The 2575-nt window shown below is 38.6% G+C and overlaps 1 protein-coding gene across 1 annotated transcript; it reads right to left on the minus strand.

The window, feature by feature from the left end:
• Positions 1-1357: 1357 nt before the first annotated feature.
• LOC131820571 (olfactory receptor 8B8-like) lies at positions 1358-2299 on the minus strand. The gene has a single exon (XM_059156252.1). It carries the CDS (start codon positions 2288-2290, stop codon positions 1358-1360), a length of 933 nt encoding a protein of 310 aa, XP_059012235.1. The 5' UTR covers positions 2291-2299.
• Between the last annotated feature and the right edge of the window lie 276 nt (positions 2300-2575).

Raw genomic sequence — 2575 nt, forward strand, 5'->3', positions numbered from 1 at the left:
TGTGGGAGGCAAAAAGAAAGGCAAACCATAAAACAGATTCTTTTTTTTAATTCTAAAATTTATTTATTTTATTTTATTTTTTCAGTGTTCCAAGATTCATTGTTTATGCACTACACCCATTGCTCCATGCAATATAAAAAAGATTCTTGACAAAAGACAACAAACAGGATGCTGTAGGGGACTTGGGCAAGAGATAGGTTAAATGAGAGATGGAAATTAAGGAGGAAATTGGTTGTGATGAGCACCGGGTGTTGGATGCATGTGACAAATCATGAAATTCTATACCTGAAACTAATATGACACTGCATGTTAACTACCAGGAATTTATATAAAAACTTGAAACTAAAAATAAATAAATTAGAGCAAAACAGACTACAAACAGTGGTAGACATGATATCAGAAGGTTAAGAATTTAGACTAAATCTTTACAAAGCTGTGTGACTTTAGGTAAATCTAACTATTCTGAGTTTCACTTACCCAGCCATACAATAAAAATGTTTTTTTTTAATGATCAGTTACATGTTGGTTTAACTGTACAAAGGTAAAAGAGAAAAGTCTGCCAAAATGATGACCATTCACCATGTTGTAGAGGAAAAAATAATTTCAAAATGAAAATGGGAAAAAGGAAACAACATGTTTATTATGTAATGCTACTATTAAATTAGGAGAAGGAAATGAAAAGGGGGGAGATTGAAAGGGGAGATGAACCATGAGAGACTATGGACTCTGAGAAACAAACTGAGGATTTTAGGGGAGGGGTTGGGGAATGGGTAGCCTGGTTGTGGGCATTAAAGAGGGCACCTATTGCAAGGGGCACTGGGTGTTACAGGCAAACAATGAATCTTGGAATGCTACATCAAAAACTGATGATGTACTGTATGGTGGCTAACATGACACAATAAAAAAATAAACAGAACAAAAAGGTGGAGAAGAATGGGATTGGGAGGGAGACAAACCATAGGTGACTCTTAATCTCACAAAACAAACTGAGGGTTGCTGGGGGGAGAGGGGTTGGGAGAAGGGGGGTGGGGTTATGGACATTGGGGAGGGTATGTGTTTTGGTGAGTGCTGTGAAGTGTGTAAACCTGGTGATTCACAGACCTGTACCCCTGGGGATAAAAATATATGTTTATAAAAAATTAAAAAATTTAATTAAAAAAAAAGGTAGAGAAGATATTCTGCTATTGGTGAGGAAAACTAAAAGACCTATTATATAAAGAATAAAAATAAATTGTGAGACTCAAATATCCTTTAACATATTAGGAAAAAATACTAAGAAGACTGCCACATCAAGTATTTTATTTAAGCACACAGAATCCCCCCATGTATAACAAACTACAAAGACAGACACTGTTGATCAAAACTGTCTCTTGCTGAAAGTTTTTCTCACAGCACATTTAATGTCTTTGTTTCTCAAGCTGTAAATGAAAGGGTTCATCAAGGGAACCACATTGGTATAAAAGACAGAGGAGATTTTTCCCTCATCCATAGACCCAGCAGAAGATGGTTGAAGATACATAAACACACCTGATCCAAAGAAGAGAGAAACAGCAATTATGTGGGAACTGCACGTGCTGAAGGCTTTGGACCTGCCCTCAGTGGAGCTGATGCGCAGGATGCTGGACAGGATGAAACCATAAGAGACAAAGATGGTAATAGTGGGCACAATCACATTGATACCCTCTAAAATGAAAACCACCAGCTCATTCACGTAGGTACTGGTGCAGGAGAGCTGGAGCAGAGGGAAGATATCACACAAATAATGGTTGATGGTGTTTGCATCACAGAAGGTCAGTCTCAGCATGCATCCAGTGTGAGCCATGGCATCCAAAAATGACACCAAGTATGAACCAAGTATAAGGATGGAACACACTTTGGGAGACATGGCAACATTATATAAGAGTGGGTTACAGATGGCCACATAGCGATCATAGGCCATTGATGTCAGCACATAAGCTTCAGAAACAGCAAAAAAACAGAAAAAGTAAAGCTGGGTCATGCATCCCCTGTAGGAGATAATATTCTTCTTTGATGTGAAGTTAATCAGCATTTTGGGTGTAAACACAGAAGAATAACAGAGATCTATGAAGGACAAATTGAAGAGGAAAAAGTACATGGGGGTGTGCAGATGTGCATTCAGCTTGATTAGGGTCAACAAACCCAAATTTCCCAACACAGTGACCATGTAAGTGACTAGAAACAGGCAGAACAGAGGGAGCTGGAGATCTGGTAGGTCTGTTAGCCCCACAAGAATGAATTTGGTCACAAAAGAAGCATTTCCAGAAGCCATTCTTCTCAAAGGGATCTGTGAACACAGGAGAAAACTGTTACAAAGAAAATAATTCAGTATTTCCCACTATATCTCCTCTCACAGGAGTTGGGTTTGTACTGGAAATGTCTGAGACTAGCCCAACCTGGACCCACAGAATCTGCTTTGTCATCATCATGAATCTAGTGACATGGACATTCCTTTATTATAGTCTTGATATACTGTATAAGCAAAGACATTCAAAACCTGGCCTACAGTATGAAGGCCAATGCTTCCATATGCCAACAAGACTGCTGTGAAAACCAA

The sequence above is a fragment of the Mustela lutreola genome, chromosome 1 (assembly GCF_030435805.1).
Source record: "Mustela lutreola isolate mMusLut2 chromosome 1, mMusLut2.pri, whole genome shotgun sequence".
Classification (NCBI taxonomy): Eukaryota; Metazoa; Chordata; class Mammalia; order Carnivora; family Mustelidae; genus Mustela; species Mustela lutreola.

What these genes read in the sequence shown, in the direction of transcription:
- LOC131820571 (XM_059156252.1), bottom strand. Translation starts at nt 2,290, where the DNA reads ATGGCTTCTGGAAATGCTTCTTTTGTGACCAAATTCATTCTTGTGGGG.